At 36.4% G+C, this 18,675-nt stretch overlaps 1 protein-coding gene across 1 annotated transcript in view; it reads left to right on the plus strand.

Moving 5' to 3' along the window:
• Positions 1-18,675, plus strand: part of etnk2 (ethanolamine kinase 2) — a 60,049-nt gene that overhangs the window by 18,164 nt on the left and 23,210 nt on the right. The window contains exons 2-4 of the mRNA XM_028797162.2: positions 13,373-13,632; positions 14,393-14,533; positions 17,731-17,873. Of these exons, the coding sequence (XP_028652995.1) occupies positions 13,373-13,632; positions 14,393-14,533; positions 17,731-17,873 (544 nt within the window). The remainder of the gene's footprint in view (positions 1-13,372; positions 13,633-14,392; positions 14,534-17,730; positions 17,874-18,675) is intronic.

Genomic DNA, 18,675 nt, shown 5'->3' on the forward strand with positions numbered 1-18,675 from the left:
AGACCCCCGTGACCCTGTGTTCGGATTCAGCGGGTTGGAAAATGGATGGATGGATGGATTTTCATACAAAGACTGTAGCTCAAAGTGCTTTACAAAATGTCAAAGATAAAGTTACAAGAAAAGTAAATAAGAAATGAGATTAGGTAAGAATAATAATGAATAAGTAACAAAAAAAAATACATACAAATAAATAAATCCATATTATCCTATAAGACACAGAAAAATAATTAGTAGAAGAGTAGCGTACTTGTATAAAATATTGTATTGTAAGTCTCTAAAAATGACTCCTGTGATAAGGTCAGATGGCCTGAAGGACAGAAAAAAAACAAATGAAAAGCTCCTGTTAAGCTGAAAAAAATATGTAGGGGTTCCAGGATAAAAGACCACACAACCCCACTGGGCACTCTACCTAACATAAATGTGCTTAAATCATTCCTCATTGTTTCCAGGCTTCGTGTCAGAGGATTCGATGCAGTCAGTCTTGTGGACAGCTGGGGCACCTGCCTTCATTCCAGCATCACAGGTCAGGTGGTGGTGGTCCAAAACACCACCACAGAAGAACTGGAAAAGAAAGTAGAGAGAAGTAAAGTAAAGATTGCAAATCCCTGAAGAAGATGATAATTCTATGCATATATAGTTCATTAAGTGTACAACTAAAAGGTAGCTACAAAAAAGCCAAATAAAAAATGTTTTTTAGTATTTTTTTCAAATGTTCCACAATATTAGCCTGATGTGTCTATATTGGTAAAGTGTTCTATATTTTTGTTGCATAACGGCAGAAGGCCACCTCATGACTTCCTTTAAGCTTGGTTCTTGGAATTAGAAGCAGAACACCACTGGAAGATCTAAGGTTACAACTTGGAGTATAGGGGGATAGGCAGTCCAAAATATAGGATGGGGCATGATTATTTAAGGCTTTATACACTATGAGTAGTATTTTAAAAGCAAATCTAAATTACATGGGTAACCAATGTAACAATGCTAAAACTGGTGAGATGCGCTCAGGTTTCTTTTTTCTATTTAAGATTCTTGCTGCTGCGTTCTGTTCTAGTTGCAACTGATTGATGTCTTTCTTAGGTAGTCCTGCTAGGAGTGCACACACCCTGAACCAGTCTCCATCCAGGGCAGGGCCAGTTTAGAGCTGTTTGTTAACCTAGCACACATGTCCTTGTGATACTGGTGAGAATCTAGAGTACCTGAGGAAAATCCTACACACAAATAAACACACACTGTGACTATACCAAACTTCAGTCCAGGACTTGTGCTGCCATGAGTACTATATCATTTTTCCCATACTGAGAATATACACACACAACACATTTAAAATTAAATGATGTTGCTTGTACAGTGTGATTGAATAAGTGGGATAGTCGGAATGTAGTTAATAAGAGTATGATAGACAGAAATACTTGTTTCTTTTTTGTTATAACAGAGTATACAGTTTGTAAAGATTAATTTCTCATTTAGCAAGCCTCATTTTTATTTATTCATTTATTTTTTTAACAGCAAAATTTCATTGCGTCAGCTCTTAGAAAACCAGTTCAATTTTCTGTACAGATTGCTTTTATCTGGGGGTTTCTTTTCCACCATATGTTTACACTGGTTTCCTTTAAGAATTTAGATTTAGACCATCCATGTGTTAAGTTAATGCTTGCCGTAAACTCACCCAGGGTGTGTCTGAATGAGTGTAACTGTGAGTATGTATTGTCCCAAAGATGCCTAATTGTCATGATAGATAGATAGATGACCCTGTTTTGGACTAGGTGAGCTGGATGAATAGTTTATTATAAAATAATCTGCGTTTTGTTTTTTTCTTTTTTGTAACATTGATTTTTTTTTTTTTTTTGACCCAAGTACTTACCACATCCATAAAAGAGTGATTGCCTCAGAACATGTGTTGAAGGTTTGTGTTTAAGAACACTTGTGTGCTGTACACTGTTATGTCTTACTGGGGTTAATTTCACTAGAAAACTTGGTGGAGGAGGAGGGCTCCAGGGATGCTGTATTGGTCAAATCTGCTGCATGATATAATAAAGGCCTAGCAGCAACTTATTTTCAACATGTGGCGGTCTATAATTACATCTGTTACAGCAGGTGCTGTAGATAAGCCTCAGGAGTTGTTATTTTTCAGAACCTGTTGACACAACACAATTGTACTAGAGCAGAGGGAATATAGCACTAGGATTCATCCTCTAGACAAGAACCATGTGTGTTTTTTATCAGTTGAAAAATATTATATATTTGCTTTGTTGTCCTGTGTATTGGCTGGTCACCTTGGTATTATTTGACTCATACACTGGTAGTTATCGGGGTAAGCCATGTATATGTTGTGCACTATTGTGTACTTTGTGTTTTTTTTTTTTCCATAGCTTGACCACAATTAAGCCATTTCTTTCATTTCCTTAAAGTTGTTTTTTTTTTTTACTTGGATTAGCATATTTTCTGATATTTTTACTGTATGGGGTTTTCAAATTTTTACAATGTTTGCATGGGTGGTCTAGTCTTCTTTTACTTTCTTCAAGACATACAACTTTGGCTAATTCTGGTTTCAGGGCACAACACAGCTGTGAAACTGCTCTGCTTTGGGTATCTAATTTGCTTATGGCAACAGGCTCTGGACAAACCATCATATTAATTCTGTTAGAACTTAGTGCAGCATTTGACACTGTCAGACATGACATTCTACTGTCCAGAATAGAGAGTATTCCGGGTATCTCTGGTACTGCCCTCCAGTGGTTTTAAATCATATCTGACTGACAGGCAAGAGTTTGTTAGTCTTGGCAACAGCAGATCCTGCTCGATGCCAGTCACACAAGGGGCTCCTCAGGGCTCTGTCCTCAGCCCTCTGCTCTTCAGTATCAATATGCTTCCCCTTGGCCATATCATTTCTAGCTATGGACTGGGTTATCATTTTTATAAGGATGTTATTCAACTCTATTTCAATATTAAAAGTGAAACTTCATCAGGGCTTCCTCAGCTCACAACTTGCCACAGTGAAATTAAAACCTTGATTGGAACAGAACGATTTAAAATTAAATTGCAAAAATAACTGAACTTCTGCAAATTGGCACTAAAGCGCAACTTTAGAAAATGAGCTCCTTCCTAGTCACACTGTGTGATGATCTCATCAGACCTCCTTCAAATACAAGGAATCTTGGTGTCATTTTTGATTACTCCCTTATTCCACTCACATAAACCACATTAAGAAACTTTCCTACGTTCACCTCTGTAACATATCCTGTGTTCACTCATTCCTTTCCTTTTCTAATGCTGAGAAACTTGTTCATGCTTTTATTACATCCCTTATCAATTATTGTAACTCTCTACTGGCAGGTGCCAATTCTAATCTTATATTACAGATCTAGTTGATTCCAAATTCTGCTGCGGACCAGCAACAGCAAGCACATAACACCTGTCCTGCTTTGCCTCCACCACATTGGCTTCCTGTGTCTTAGAGAATTGAATATAAAATTCTATTAAGCTACAAAGCTTTAAATGGCCTTGCATTGGACTACATCAGTGACCTTCTCCATCACTATGCTCCTGTTCGCCCACTGAAGTCCTTTTGATTCTGGCAATCTTGTTCTGCCTCATACTAATTTGCACTCTGTGGGTGACTGGGCTTTTAGCTGTATAGCACCCAGACTTTGGAGTGACCTCCTTAAATTAATGAGATCAGCTGACTTCATTCATTCTTTTAAAAACCATTTTAAAACTCATCTGTTCAGGAAGGTGTTTAACTTAACCTGACATTCTGTTCTCCTCTTTCAGTCTTCCTGTCTGTCCAGATGCTCAGTATAATTTGTGTGTGTGTTACATCACATATGCTGTTATTTGCTAGGCTTTCTTTTAGTATTGAATTTAGTATTTTACTCTGGTTTATTATCTTTTATTCTATTTAATGCCTTTGCATATTCTGTGTCTATCTGTTGTAATGTTCTGTTTAGGAAACATCTGTATCCAATGTTACATATACCTGCTGTTTCTTTATGAGACTCTGTGAAGTGCCTTGAGCATGGGAAATGTGCTATAAAAATGTATTATTATTATTTATTAGTGACTAAGTACAGTTAGTTCCATAAATATTTGGACAGAGACAACTTTTTTCTAATTTTGGTTCTGTACATTACCACAATGAATTTTAAATGAAACAACTCAGATGCAGTTGAAGTGCAGACTTTCAGCTTTAATTCGGTGGGGTGAACAAAATGATTGCATAAAAATGTGAGGCAACTAAAGCATTTTTTAACACAATCCCTTCATTTCAGGGGCTCAAAAGTAATTGGACAATTGACTCAAAGGCAATTTCACGGGCAGGTGTGGGCAAGTCCATCATTATGTCATTATCAATTAAGCAGATAAAAGGTCTGGAGTTGATTTGAGGTTTGGTGCTTGCATGTGGAAGATTTTGCAGTGAACACACAACATGCGGTCAAAGGAGCTCTCCATGCTTGTGAAAGAAGCCATCCTTAAGCTGCAAAAACAGAAAAAACCCATCCGAGAAATTGCTACAATATTACGAGTGGCAAAATCTACAGTTTGGTACATCCTGAGAAAGAAAGCAAGCACTGGTGAACTCAGCAACGCAAAAATACCTGGACGTCCACGGAAGACAACAGTGGTGGATGATCGCAGAATCATTTCCATGGTGAAGAGAAACCCCTTCACAACAGCCAACCAAGTGAACAACACTCTCCAGGGGGTAGGCGTATCGATTTCCAAGTCTACCATAAAGAGAAGACTGCATGAAAATAAATACAGAGGGTGCAGTGCAAGGTGCAAGCCACTCATAAGCCTCAAGACTAGAAAGGTAAGGTTGGACTTTGCTAAAGAACATCTAAAAAAGCCAGCACAGTTCTGGAAAAACATTCTTTGGACAGGTGAAACCAAGATCAACCTCTACCAGAATGATGGCAAGAAAAAATTATGGAGAAGGCGTGGAACAGCTTTGGAACAGCATTATCCAAAGCATACCACATCATTTGTAAAACACGGTGGAGGCAGTGTGATGGCTTGGGCGTGCATGGCTGCCAGCGGCACTGGGACACTAGTGTTTATTGATGATGTGACACAGGACAGAAGCAGTCGAATGAACTCTGAGGTGTTCAGAGACATACTGTCTGGTCAAATCCAGCTAAATGCAGTCAAATTGATTGGGCGGCGTTTCATGATACAGATGGACAATGACCCAAAACATACAGCCAAAGCAACCCAGGACTTTATTAAAGCAAAGAAGTGGAAAGTTCTTGAATGGCCAAGTCAGTCACCTAATCTTAACCCAATTGAGCATGCAGTTCACTTGTTGAAGACTAAACTTCAGACAGAAAGGCCCACAAACAAACCGCAACTGAAAGCCGCTGCAGTAAAGGCCTGGCAGAGCATTAAAAAGGAGGAAACCCAGTATCTGGTGATGTCCATGAGTTCAAGACTTCAGAGTGTCATTGCCAGCAAAGGGTTTTCAACCAAGTATTAGAAATGAACATTTTATTTCCAGTTATTTAATTTGTCCAATTACTTTTGAGCCCCTGAAATGAAGGGATTGTGTTAAAAAAAAAATGCTTTAGTTGCCTCACATTTTTATGCAATCGTTTTGTTCACCCCACTGAATTAAAGCTGAAAGTCTGCACTTCAACTGCATCTGAGTTGTTTCATTTAAAATTTATTGTGGTAATGTACAGAACCAAAACTAGAAAAAAGTTGTCTCTGTCCAAATATTTATGGACCTAACTGTATGTGCCCTGACATGGCCTAGCACCCTCTGCGGAGTTTTAATGATTTTATTTATTGAGCATCTGTCCCATTCTTAAGACTCTTTATAATTACATATGAATTGTATGTCAGTTTTACTTTTAGAGCACAGTCAGTATAATATTACTTGCTCAGAGTCACCTAATTAAATGGACTGAACTTGAAACCTTGTGGTTAAGTCTAGTACTCAAAGCCACACTGCCTGCCTGGATTGGCTGCTGCCTTGTGCTTTGACTCCCCACAGCATTGTAAGATTAGTAAGTTAAAAATGGATGAATGGGTAGATTAAATATTTTCCACAAACAGCATTGCAAGATCTGTCAAACAAGCACTGCGGTTAATGCATAATCATTAAAATGGACAGTAAATAACAGAATATGGTTTTGGAATCAAAGATGAGACTGCTGAGGAAGGCATAGTAAGTTTGCCGTTTTTGACTGTTATCAATACTTGTGTTCAAGTGGCTTTTATTTTGCTTATGTAATAAAGGAGCCGCAAACGGCTGAAGAGTAGTGAGGGTAACACTCCAAAATTTCAAAAGTATTTATATGATTAAAATCTTTGTTTATAGCAATTTCAACTAAATAAACACAAAATTGGTGCTTTAGGTATTTGTTTTCATAAAACTGGATTTTACAGTGCATAACTAAGACATTTTATAATTCAGCATCATGGAATCAATTTTCTTTTGTGCCCCAATGTGTCAGCTGTCATTATCCCAGGTTTAGATGTCCTATCCCATAGCATTGCAAAATCATACTATTTAGCACACACTGCACACACTATATATCACTCTGAAGCAACAAGTAAACTATTTTTAACTATGTACATTCAATTATGTACTCATCTAAACCTTTTCTTTCAAAATTATTTTCCATGCCAGTCTTTGAAACAATTTCTGTTTACCACTAGACAGACAGAAACATTACATTTTGTACAATAGATAGAGGTTTCTGTGCTGCAAATTACATATCTTCTACTGTTTTCTATTGCTGTTGCCCCATGAAGTGTGTTTAGTGTGTTGTTAGTTATTTAGTTTTTTGCTGTTGCTTTTTTCTTGTATTTCACATCTAGAATAAACTAAGTACATACTTACATACATACATACATACATACATACATTTTCATTATTAGCCTCTTCCAGTGCTGGGTTATGGAGGTGGGGATAAAAACCTTTGCTGGCAGCCCAGGTGCTGAGCAGGAAACTGCCCTGGATAGGGCCCCATAGCTAGTCACACACACACACACCAAACACACACTCATAAAGCAGTGTTTCTCAGCTACTTTTGGGGTGCAGGTGGCCGTTGCTGGGTTACGAGCACATGAGATTTATTAACAGCTGAGGAGTTGACAACGCTGTGTAATATTATTTATCCTATTTCTGATCATGCTTGCTTCAACCTCCCTCACCCACCCCCACCCCAAAGGCCACTCTTCGATTTTTATTTCCCTATGTTAATCATGTTTACTTCTGCATGGTGGGGGTAAAAGAAACACAATTAGAAACATGATTTAAAAATATCACAATGCATTATTGATCCCTGCATGTCAGTTGAGGCAGCGTAGGTGGGGATTATACCATGAAATAGCCACAAGCTGAAAACACTTTTTTTTGTCACAAGCGGCATGATATAGTGACATTCAATCAAGGGGTGGGGGGGGGACCTTATGTGAAAATTCTGAGAAGCACAGGTAACACATAAGAGTACTCACTAGTAACCTAGAAATGTTGCAGATACTCTTAACTTGAAATTGAAAGAACACTGCTCAAGAAACTCACCTAAGTAGAACATGCAGCAGACATCATCCAAATATCATAATTGAATATGATACTCTATTAGCAGATTTTTAAAATGAAGCGTAGCATTGCGTCATTCTCATTACTGTGATCAGAATCTGACTCAAGCTTTTTGTGTGTAAAGATGATCTGCCACATAGCTGTGACATGTAATATGAATGACCAATCGTAGATAGCTATACATCATTGGAATGCTGTGAACTTCAGCAAGGCATTGGCAATACCTTTCACTGTATGTGGCTCAATGTCCGTGGGATCTTTGATAAAAGCAGATTCTGTCAGCTAACACTATTTGTCTTAGCATATACATAGGTGCAAATCTCATTTATTAATAATGATAGAGATCAGAAAACATGAAAACGTATGATTTATTTGAAAGAAGACACCTCTGGAAATGTTAAAATACCATTTAAATTTGCTAGTTTATTGCACCATACACAAACAACCTTGAAATATGGTGGTCTAGTGCATAAGTATAGATGATTACCTGTTACCTTGAATCCCCTCAGAAAATGCTGCTACATCTCGGCAAAGTCTTTTGGAAAATTTCAAAATGAAAAGTTCCATATATACTTTATTATAAATGCCATGAAAAAGATAACATTTCTCCAAGCTTAAATGTCACAAGTGCAACTCAAGATGTGGTTTGTTTCTCAAGCTGGTTTCTGTATATATTCATTTTTGTTCCAGCATCACTCAAAATTAAAAACAAAAATTGGAAGATAATAATGCTAGTCCAGCTTAGGCTATATGGTGTGTTAAATGAATGAACACCTCCCAGGGTGGTAGGCACAAGAAAAAAAACAAGCCCTTGTGCTTGAAAAAGTAATAGTGTGCCTTGCCAAATCCAGCAGCACCGTGATCGAGGCAGGAACCACATCATTGATCATTTTAATAAAAATGTAATTGGTTATTTGTGAAACTACTTTGTACTCCATGCTTTTCAGACCTGTCTTGCAAGATTTCTGTATCCACAACTTGAACCAAGAAAAAAATCACTTAATCTCACTGTTGGTAACTTGTGGGCTATAGATAACTTTTGATAATTCAGCAATGCAAACTATGAAAAGAATGAGTGAAGCTTTACAGTACATTCCATGTTTAGAATAATGTATAGGTTTGTAAGAATTTACAGGCCCACAATTGTTGGCAATATGTTTTGTACTCATTGAACAAAAAGAAACCTTTGTCCATTGTCTCAAAGGAGCAGAAATGCCTTTTTGAATTAAAAGCATTATTTACAGTTGGCAATAAAACAATATAATGTTGATCTGATTTGAATAAAATCATTACTCAAGTGTCATTGCAACATAAAGATAAACTGATTCAATAGTCCAATTTGAGATTTTTTTATTTATTTTTTTTTAATATTCTGATATTTTAGCTGAATTTCCTGTTCCACAATTACATCCTTTAAGTTTTCTACCTTTTGCAGGCCCTTAACAATTAGTTTCATTGATATGAATGAAGCAACGCTTCATTGATATTTTTACAATCATACTGGAGTTGCAGAAAAGTCCTTCGGACAGAAACAATACCTTCTGACCCTTTGAGGAATTCTAAAAAATATGTTGCTGTCTGAGGTGAATGTCAATATAGTGCTGGTGTGTTGGTACGTGGGGGTCAAAGTTTCTGTAAATTTTTATTCTAGACACAGTGATTCAGAGTGTCACTTTTACACTTTTCACTTTTTCCTTCTCCCACATTTTAAAGGATCCAAAAATACTTTCAAGTGCTTAATTCATAGTACATTTTGTGAAAGTGTCACTTTTTGGAGAACCGAAAAAGTGGAATGCTATATTTGATTTCTTTTGGGTGTTGGGTATTTTCCTCATTAATTATTAATAGAAAGTTTGTCAAGTCATACTTATTAGAGATATTGGCAGCTGAGAGCACTAGGCAAAAGGCAGGAAATGGTTATGGACAAAGTGCCTGTCTCTCACAGGGCAAACTCACATAAAACCTTCACTAATATTCACAGAAGACCAGTTTGGAATCCCCAGTCAACATATCCAGCATATCTTAGGGGATGTGGAAAGGAAGCTGGAGTACCTAGAGCAGGGGTGTCAAACTTTGGGCCTGGAGGACCACAGGGACTGCAGGTTTTCATTCTAACTCTTTTCCTAATCAGTGACCCGTTTTCACTGCTAATTGACTCTTTTACCTTCATTTTAATAGCCCTGTTTATAAGGATTCAATGCTTTGAATGTATTCCATTTTTTCATTAAATGACAGCCAAACAGAAATGAGATGTGAAACGAGCCAATTGATGACCAGCTAAACTGGGATTTCAAACTCCAACCAATCTCTTAATGAGAAGCCGATTCTTGCTGTTAATTAAACCTGTTATTTAATTTTCTGGCCTGTTGCTGCTCTCATTCTGCTACAGCAAAACTGTTGATTTTCTGTTTTTTCTAAGAACACTGTCAAAATGTTTGGGACCTGAGAGATCAACTTTATTGAGATCTTCACCTTTCTTTATTTTCAGATATTGTGTGATGGGCACACAATGTGGTGGCTTGTTTTGTGTCTCATTATTGTTTGGCTACTAATTAAAGAAAAAGAGACAACTAAGGGGCCTGAGTCAAGTTAATTAAAACTAAGGCAAAAGAAAGAAAAGACAAAATCAATACTTTCAGAAATGTCTGCTATTGCACAATGAGAGCAGCAACAAGCCATGGAATTAATGAATGGGTTTAATTAACAACAAGAATCCGTGCCTAATGAAGCAACTGGTTAGAGTTTGAGGCCCTGACTTAGTTGGTCTTCTGTTGGCTCACTCACGTCTCATTTCATTTCTGTTTGGGTGCCATTTAAGGAAAGAATTTAAGCAAATCAGGGAAACGATGAAGAAATTCAGGGGAACAAATCTTAGAAAATAACTCCTTTTCCTTTCACTTTAATGGACTTGATTAGCAGCAAAAACAGGTCACTAATGAAGAAGAGGGTTAGAATGAAAATCTGCAGCCGTTGTGGCTCTCCAGGACTGAAGTTTGACACCTGTGACCTACAGGAAAACCTGCACAGTTATAGGGAAACCATTGAGACTCCACCCAGACAACATCTGGGTATGGGGCAAATGCTACCCACTTGCACTACAATACCACTCTGTGTGTCATCTGCTTACCAGAATCATTTGCCCTGATTTCCTGTGTCTCCTCTTTTCGAACATTGTCAGTATTTCTTTCTAAACTAAAGGGGCTAAACAGAAATGAGGTGGCAGCTTATCTGGCACACAGCATAAAGAGTAAAACTTTTGCTCTCTATTTTAAGATGTAATGAGTATTAAACATATCCAAAATAATCAAAGCATTCTAAATACACATTATCAGGAACTGAGAGATAAGTCTAAATCAGCACAATTAATGTATTATTATAAGCAGTAAGCGCAGTAGAAGCAAGTGTAAATCACCTACTCTTTTTCATCTGGTTACACAATAGAAAGTCTTGTAGTATGCAGGAAGAAAAAAATAGGATTAAAAGGTCTTCAATATTTGTTGATAGCTTGTAGTCCATATAACACCCCATGCATTAATCTTGTGTTGTTTGTGAATACCTTTGTATTTGCTGAAGCTTGTCTGTTGAAGTTTTTCTCTCTTTAGCTGCAGCACCTCAGCGAAAAACTGATCACTGAGCACTTTCTCAATTTTTTTTTAAATTGTATTTTGTTTTATTTTTCTCTTTTTTTATATACCCACATGAGACAATAGCTGTCATTACCTGTAGTTAAATAGCTGAGCAGAGAATACAGGTTTGGGGAGTTGGGGGTTTAATGGCAAAAAAGGGAAAGATCATGGAAGATGTATGAAGTAAATAAATTAATTTGTACTCAAGCCTGAAAGCTAAACACTGCACAAGAAATGTGTTCCTAATAAAAACAGTTACGAGAAATAACTAAAACTTTTGAAAGTTTAATCTGTAAGCAGGACAGTAGATGAGTTAATCAACAGCCAGTCTTTGTCAGATATGAATAGGGACTATTGGTGTTGTCAGAGTCTGTTTGCTTAAATAATTTATTGCATACAGAGGCTTGTAACAAGTCATAATAGGCTGTGCCTCCGTATTAACCAAATACAAAGTGATTAAAAATGTAATTTGTAGTAAATATAAGCATTTAAGGTGGGATAGCAAATATAATTTAAGTAGTTGCTTTAAAGTGGTTTAAATTTATATTATTCTTGTAGTACTAGGGTGTTGTACTACTGTGTAGCCATTATGAATGTAGCGAGAAATCAAGCAAAATGACACCATTAATTGGCTAACTTAAAAGATTACAATATGCAAGCTTTCAAGGCAATTCAGGCCCCTTCTTCAGGTAAGATGTATTACATCTTATTATGTGTATTACATCTTGCCTGAAGAAGGGACCTGAGTTGCCTCGAAAATTTGAATATTGTAATCTTTTTAGTTAGCCAATAAATGGTGTCATTTTGCTTGACTTCTCACTATTATCATTCTTTAAATATACGTTTCTCTAATAAAAGGCCAATATATTTTTTATTTTTTAACAAACAGAAAATATCAAATAATTTTGTATGTATACTTTAGGTAAGATAAATCAGGTAGTTCATGATTATCAATTCAATTTTTATGAAGTCAATGTTGAGATCTTCTTATTTTTAGTTACATAAGGGAAAATCGGTACCACTCACCTCCGCTAATCAAAAGTGAAATTCAGACCCTGGCAGAGAAGATAAAAATTGCAAGTAAACAAACAGAAAATAAATCCTTATCAGTCTCAATGGGCCTAACTAAACAGATTCTGACCTCATGCTATAAGATGCTGTGACTTGCCCACTGTCTAAAACATAGTGCCACAAGCACTACAATAGCCCTTCTTGCATATTTATCAATCTCTCTCTCTATCTCACACCCTCTTAAAAACTCTGCCTGCACATCTTGCCTGCTAGTGGAGTCTTTTACTAAAGTTGCCTCCTGACTCCAAGTTCAGTCGTAAACTGTACTCCCTTACACTTTGACTTCCTTTGCAGTTTCTCTAATGGAAAGACCTATATTTTAAAGGTTATACAGTAATTGCTTATCTGTCTGCCTTTGTTAATTGCTTTTTTCTTGCCATTGTCATAGCAATATACAGTGTGATATTATCCAAATAGTACTTTAGAGGGTGTAGGAAAACAGTTTGTTCCAAGACTGTTTTTATATAGACAGAATGTTTGTAAGTAATCAACAAGGTTGGGACACATGTTGGAATTGTTAGCATCAATTTTCATGGCTTAATTAACTTCCATTGCTGCAGAAAAGCTCTAAGATGTTAACCCAGTACTTATTCCCTGAAAAAAGCCTTTTTGTGTAACTCTGAAAATTACATTATCTTTCAGTTTTTAGTAATGTTTTTTTTTAAAATTCTGACAGTATACTGAATACCTCTATACCATTTCAGGTTATTCACTGGACCTTAACTGCTTATAGTGGTGTTTTAATGTTTTTGACTGATAGTGTATATGTAGTCTGACAGACATTATTTAGTTATGTTGCTTTTTGCCAAACTCCTCATGTTCAATACACCATAGTAAAAGGCAGTGTAGTGTGGTAAAATGTGTGACTAGTGGTTGTAAGCATTCAAATAAAAGGCAGGTTTAAAAAATGAAGCTAATAAAAATGTGATCTTTGTAAATTACTCTGTAGTATAATGTTTTGATGGGTAGCCACACTGGATCTTAAAATAAGTTCCAGTTCAAATTTTGATGTCAAAATACTCAAGGAAGAAATAAAGTCACACAATATTATCCATTTTAATCCATATAATTTCTGAAGAGATGCTTTTTGGTTTTTGCTGTTGCTGATGTGAATTTCTACCCTCTGCAGCTGTTCACTGATGGCATCACTAACAAGCTTGTTGGCTGTTACCTGGAAGATGAACCTGGAGACACTGTGCTTGTTCGGGTTTATGGAAATAAGACAGAACTGTTTGTGGATCGTGACAATGAGCTGAAGAGTTTTCAGGTTCTCCACGCCAATGGTTGTGCACCACATCTATACTGTACTTTTCAGAATGGCCTCTGCTATGAATTTATGGAGGGTGAAGCTCTGGGACCACAGCTTGTGCGAGACCCGGTTCTTTTCAGGTAACTAATAGGATCATTATATTATATGAGTGTCATGTTTTGTTTGGAAAAAATCTGAACACTCATTAAGTTTGATTTGCATAAACTCTTGGATATTGGGATTTGCTTTATATCTCTCTTACGTTGTTGGAGTGGAATTTATATCTTTTCCCATGATTTATTTCTTTTCATTCAGTCATGTTACTAGGAGGTTAATGGAGGTTTAGAGTACAATTTTTACACCTCATACTACAGTTCCAGGCAGACAAATACAGTTTTCATTTGCACGTTAATGCTCTGTATTTAAGTTCTCTTTTGGCATATAAGCAAATCTCCAGCTATCATATGTTACTATTCATCTTAACTGTGCAAACATATATTTCTTGATTTTTGGCTTAATATTTGTTATCACAGGGTGCCCTCAGGTGTATGTTTTATTATTTTCCAAGTAGTAAAACATTTTTTTCTGTATTTTATGGAAGTGCATAAGTGAACAACCAGTACTCGATATGCAAACATTCTAGAGTATACATAAATAATTTTTCCTTTGGTGCAGATTCCCCAGTGTAGCTCAGCAGGGCACAGTGCCACACCTGCATGAAAAATCATTTAAAAGTGCCATTAACTATTTATTCTTAAAATCTTCTGGCAGTTTTTTGTTCTAAATAGCTAGTGATTTCAGTGGCCTTCAGTAGTTTGGTACAGAAAAATGGTAACTTGGAAACATGAAAAACGGTACAAATTGATGACAGTAATGTATGACCCATGTTTCAAACTGCAGGCTGATTGCCAGGGAAATGGCTCGAATTCATGCTATCCATGCACATAATGGCTGTGTCCCTAAGCCCAACCTCTGGATCAAGCTCCGCAAATACTTTGCCCTAGTTGTAAGTGAGTTTACAGAAGAGGAAGCCAACAGCAGGTAAGATGTGACAGCTTTGTTCTTTAAATTGTGCTTCATAAATGCTTTTGAAGATCTTACCTACCACACTTTTTTTTATATGTTTTTAATACTTTTTTATCCATTTTTAGTTCATATTTTCTATTTCAAGACACTTGGAATACAGGTAAATGATATAATCTAAAATGAATGGGAAGAGGGAGTGAAGGTGCAGGAAGTGCAATTGTGTGATGGATATGGCAAGACTGTGGATTTGTGCTTGCCTTGCTGTGCAAAAGGATTAGAAGAGAAGAATAAGCCCATTAATTGGCCTGAGAGGGTGATGCAGGGACCAGCTCATTGGCTCACTGAAACAAGATAAAGAATCAGATTTTTATTCTTTATAGCTATATTTGTTAAATAAAGAAATTGTAATCTTCTAGGCTCTTCTTAAGGTGTAAGCTTGCCTCTCATCTAAGTAGCCTACCTTTTTCCATGACATCCCGCATGACCGTAGCCTCTGTTACATATGTTCCACAGGGCCACCATCTCCACTTTGGCAGATTTCTCTGATCTCCACTTTAGTAGATTTCTCTGAGGCAGATAAAATCTTTGTGGTCCATCTGGCATATAGACATTGACCCATGATTTTTTTGACAGTTTCATAGTGCTATGTTTTGGAGTTGCTTTAAATTAAACTTTTAAAGGAATTAAAGATTTGTCTGAACTGAAAGGTTTTTTTTTTAATTCATTTTATTGTATTCATTCCATACATATAGATCAATTTTTACAAAAAATGGGATTGAAAGCAAATCGAACCCCACCCCTGAGAAGGAGAGCATGGCCAAAGGAGTAATACTTGAGGCTTGAAAACATGCCTAAATTATTGAGTTTAATAGGGCAAAAAAAGATAAATGGAGAAGGAAAAGAAAATTCTTCTTATTCTAAAATATTATTGATTAAATCCTGCCAGGTTTTGAAAAAATTCTGTACAGATCCCCTAACTGAGAATTTGATTTTTTCCAATTTCAAATAATATAAAACATCGGTTGCCCACTGACTTATTAGAGGAGAGTTAGGATTCTTCTAATTTAACAAGATCAGCCTGTGTGCCAAAAGTGTAGTGAATGCAATTACAGTTTGCTTGTCCTTATCCATTTCAAATCCATCTGGAAGAACACCAAACACAGCTATTAGTGGGTTAGGAGGGATTGTGACACCAAGGCTGTCTGAAAGGCACTTAAAAATTTTGGTCCAAAATGAAGTTAATTTGGTGCATGCCCAAAACATGTGACCCAGTGAGGCAGGAGCTTGGTTGCAGCATTCGCAGGTTGGATCTTGCCCTGGAAACATTTTGGACAGTTTTAAGCGAGACAGATGAGCTCGATATATAATTTTGATTTGAATAATTCTATGCTTTGCACATATGTAGCTTGAGTGAATTCTCTGCATTGCTACCTTCCACTCCTTTTCTGATATATTAATTAAGAGATCTTTTTCCCATTGTCCTCTTGGATCTTTAAAAGGAAGGGACTCTAATAAAATTTTATAAATTGCAGAAATGGTGTCTTAAGTCCTCGAGGTTGAGCAGTATTTTTTCTAGCATGCTGGAGTGTACAAGATGAACTGAAAGTTTATGCTTGTTTTGAATCTGCAGTGTAATCATTAAAATTCGAGAGATAAAAGCATTGGTTTACAGGAGACATGTGGAATTTTTTTTTTTATAAAATGGAACGCCTGTTACTAAGCATTTTCACCATGTAGGCCAATAGTTTACAGGTTTCCACAATTTGGTTTTCACAAGAAATTGTAGAGAATCAAATGAGTGTGTATTATTAATACTGTAAGGTGAACTGTTGTAGAGCTGCTCATCTCATAAGAATTTTAAACATATTAAAATAGAAGAGTTTCACAAAGTGGATGGAAATTTTTATTTTTTAACTGCAAAATAATTTGGACTGGGAACTTCTGGTACAAAGAGGAATGTAACCCAGGATAGGATGGCAGACTATATTAGGGCACATTTTTACACACACACACACACACACACACACACTGGCACACTAAACAGTGGATCCATTGAATAAATAAATGAACAAACAAATAAATATACATTCTTGTGCTGAGCCTTTTGCAGAGTAATCTCAGAAAAATTATTTAAACTAAATCCACAATAATATGACCTGCCATGAAGTGATATGCTGTCCCAAATTGGCTCCTGATGTGTGCTCTGTGCTGCTACCTGTGGCTATAAAATTTGATTAAGCAGGTTTTAAATAGATGTGTTGGTAGAGTTATTAGCATATGCAGTCTGCAAAGGTACACCTTAACTCTGAATGCCATGTTTGAACTGGCGTATTCACAAACAATATTGCACAAGTAGAAATTTGACCACAAGTACAATCAGTTTCCCAGGAAAATGAAAATTGAATGTTTGTTGAAAGCCGCTGTTAAGCAGTTTTGTTGGCTTTGCATTGAAAGTCTGTGGACCTCTGTATTGAAGCACACAATTTTTACACTTCAGGCTCCCACAGTTTCAGATTGTCATTGTTATAACATGTAACAAGATTTGTAAATTCACACCATAGAAAAAGTGGAGAGTTAGGAACTTTTACTATAATTCCAATATTGTTACAAACAAAAGAAAAAAATAGTTTATTTCAGAATGGTTTTATAATCTATCTAATTATTAATATTGTTACTAGCATATATTAATTGTTTGGTAACTGAGATACTAAGATAGATTGATGTAATCACTAGCTATTACAAACAATTTGCCACATTTTGGCACGTTGGTCAGGTGCTTGGTATTACATAAATCACCTTATTACCTTATCAAAAAGAAAAGAAAATACCGTATCTTCATATTCATGGGTTTGCTTGTAATTTTCACTTCAGCAGAGTAGTTTATGGTGGCTTCCAGCACCAGTTCACATGGACAGCAATCTTCCAATAGTGGATTTTGAGCTTTATTAATCAGATGAGCCTGGATTGTGCTGGTGACCCAATGTCCTTCTAGTTCTTTGTTGTGGTCAGATAAGGAGGGAGACAGGTGGATAATACAAAATGTGCCATACAGCTTGGGTAGACGTTCCGAAGAAAAGAAAACACCTTCCCAACTCCCTGATTGCTTTCACTTAATATTTATTTTTAAGCCCTTTGTCCTTTCATTTAAACATAATGAGATTTATCATTATGGGATTAGACTAGCAAATAAGTCGGTATGGCTTCCTTTTCAGAATCCGGCAGGAGGTGCCTAGCCTGGAGGCACTTGAACAAGAAATGGTGTGGATGAAGGATCACCTCTCTAAACTTGGCTCTCCCATAGTACTTTGCCACAATGACTTGCTTTGCAAAAACATCATCTACAATGAGAAAGAAGGTGGGTATTTTTCATGTGTATCATTTTTACAATTTGTCAAATAAATTACTCAAATTAGAAGTTGGTTTACTGTATTTTTCTATTTCAGTTTTAGTTTCTTTTTATGTATACTTAGAAAAATACACTATAACATAAATGGGCTGCCCAGTTCAAATACAGAAGTTTGGATTTTCACCTAAGCTCTACCAAAGTAGATGTAGGCCACAACTAATTTATTTTTTGTTACATAGTAAAGACTTTAGCTTTTCTTAAAAACAGAGTGATCCTTTAGCTCTTATGAGGGTCATATGGGTATAGGTCAGAGACAGCTTTAAAATTTTGTCAAGACTGTATCCCTTATGCCACCCACAGTCCCAATTAGTTCAACTCTTAAATTTGTATGTTTTAGAGGGACTTCCAAATACTAAATGTTGTGCATGTGACGAAGTTTTTCAAGGCAATAACCTGCAGAAGTAGTTTGAGATATTCATACAACCTTGTGCTACAACCACATTTCCTTAAACTGGTTTAAGATGCTATACATCCAGGAATCTCTCATAATTGCCTGTACATCCTGGCAGATTTCCAGCAAACCATGTCTGAATGTTCCTACTTTCCCTTAACGGCAAAGATATGAGGCTTATGGTGCCCCCTTGTGGAGCAGCTGTTCATTGGATATTTAAAAGTTTATAACTAGTCCCTCATTTACTGCTGGTGTTTCTCAAAACAGAAACAAGAACCACCTGTCAAAATGCTACTTTTTCACCATCTCCCAGTTCTGTGTTTTAAGCATAAATGGTTAGAGGTCAATATGTCTCATGGT

Source organism: Erpetoichthys calabaricus, chromosome 3 (genome assembly GCF_900747795.2).
Source record: "Erpetoichthys calabaricus chromosome 3, fErpCal1.3, whole genome shotgun sequence".
Lineage (NCBI taxonomy): Eukaryota > Metazoa > Chordata > Cladistia > Polypteriformes > Polypteridae > Erpetoichthys > Erpetoichthys calabaricus.